Source organism: Chaetura pelagica, unplaced genomic scaffold, assembly GCF_000747805.2.
Source record: "Chaetura pelagica isolate M959 unplaced genomic scaffold, ChaPel_1.0 scaffold180, whole genome shotgun sequence".
Taxonomy (NCBI): domain Eukaryota; kingdom Metazoa; phylum Chordata; class Aves; order Apodiformes; family Apodidae; genus Chaetura; species Chaetura pelagica.
This window is the reverse complement of record NW_009951794.1, coordinates 1,046,982-1,048,566: the sequence shown is the minus strand read 5'-3', so window position 1 is coordinate 1,048,566 and position 1,585 is coordinate 1,046,982. Positions and strand designations below refer to the sequence as shown.

The following is a 1,585-nucleotide window of genomic DNA, read 5'->3' as shown; positions in this document are numbered from 1 at the left end:
TGAGCAGGGAGCTACGTACGTGATCAGGATCGACTGGTTCTCGCGATCTGTGAACAGACAGAACAGAAGATGGTGTTAGCAGCAGACCTGGCTAAAACTGAGCTGAAAGAAACGTCAAGTTGTAAATGTAAATCACGGCTTCTTTAGAAAGTCTGAGTACCAGTCTCACCCTGGCCCTAACATTAGCAGGTGTAAGTGTAGATGGATGCACAGACCTGTCAGAGGCATGTGGTCCATAGGCTGTTCATCCATTTACACTTCACACAGTTCTCACTAAGAAATCTATTAAAATGTCTGTATTAAAAATAGAGGATTATATGGAATATGTTTTTCTTTCCTGTCAGTGAAAAAAGTAGCAAATTGAGTCAAGGACTATTTCTACAGTAGGAGAGTGTAGAATTTCATACAATAAAGTGCAAATATTCCACAGTGCTAAGTTCACACATAGTGCTGGGTCAGTTTCACTTGAAATTAATTCCTGCATAACTCAATCAATTCCTGAGTCATACAGCTCCGTGGTGTTTTTAGCTGGCCTGTCACATGTTCCAGTGAGGTCAGTGAGGTTTTTGGTTTAGGTTGCTGTGAAGGAGGTCAAGCACTCACCAGTCAGCATGAACTGATAGGCGTTGTCAGAGATGGAGAAGATGTGTGGAGGGGCCTCCTGGCGCTTCTTGCCTCGGTAGGCCAACACCACCTCCGGGTTGTACACCGGCAGCCACTTGTAGGGGTTGACGGTGACACAGAAGAGACCCGAGTAGGTCTGGAGGAAGGGAGACAGCACGTTGGCTTCCCCTGAGCCTGGCAGAGCAGTTCCTGCTGGCTGCCCAAAGGAAGATGCTGCTGGTACTTACGTAGATCATCCAGGCTGCATAACGCTCTTTGAGGTTGTACAGCACAGCGGGTTCATGGAGGTGGGTCATCATGGCCATGTCCTCGATTTTATCATACTTGGGGGGGTTCATGGAGAAGATCTGATCGTCTTTGACGGTCAAGGTCTGCCAAGGAAACAAAAGATCCATGTATGCCAGTTAAGAGCTGAGACTGGGAATCAAATGGTGACCTTCAATCCTGGTTTTCACTCACCTCTCCCCCTTCAGTCTTGACAGTGACCTTCCCAGCCTCCCTGCTCTGGACTGTCCCTTTCACAAAGGATTCCTTAGGATGCACCACAAAGACAGATGACTTGGCATCAAAAGGCTTGTTCTGGGCTGCAATTCTCTCCTTCTCTGACTTGCGGAGGTAAGGAGCTGCCTCCCCAAAAACAGCCATCTCAGCATCTCCAGAGGCCATGGCTGCGCTCTATTGAGGGACTCGTCAGCAGAGGACTCTAATGGGAAGGAACAACATGGCACTGATTATTTACATCTATTCTGTAAGACTGGGAAAAAAATTACATCCTGTGCCTTGGTTTCACTCCTTGAGTATTTGCAACACCTAAAATAGCTAACTAGAGAGATTTGATTTTTAGGTCAACTTAGCAGAGCAACTTTTAATGACCTTTCAGAACTGTGGGTTTGGTGATTTCAGAATACTGTGTCTGTAAGATAAGAATCAATTTCCTGAGTTTCACTAAGACATCACTATT

The 1,585-nt window shown here is 46.1% G+C and overlaps 1 protein-coding gene across 1 annotated transcript in view; it reads right to left on the bottom strand.

Annotated features, from left to right (window-relative positions):
• The window catches only part of LOC104397335 (myosin-2-like), a gene marked incomplete at its 3' end in the record, with an annotated part of 8,901 nt that extends 7,632 nt beyond the window's left edge, over window positions 1–1,269 (bottom strand). Inside the window, exons 1-4 of the mRNA XM_010007290.1 lie at window positions 1,084–1,269; window positions 852–995; window positions 604–760; window positions 20–47 (exon numbers count right to left, since the gene is read on the bottom strand). Coding sequence (XP_010005592.1) covers window positions 20–47; window positions 604–760; window positions 852–995; window positions 1,084–1,269 — 515 coding nt within the window. The remainder of the gene's footprint in view (window positions 1–19; window positions 48–603; window positions 761–851; window positions 996–1,083) is intronic.
• Window positions 1,270–1,585: the final 316 nt, after the last annotated feature.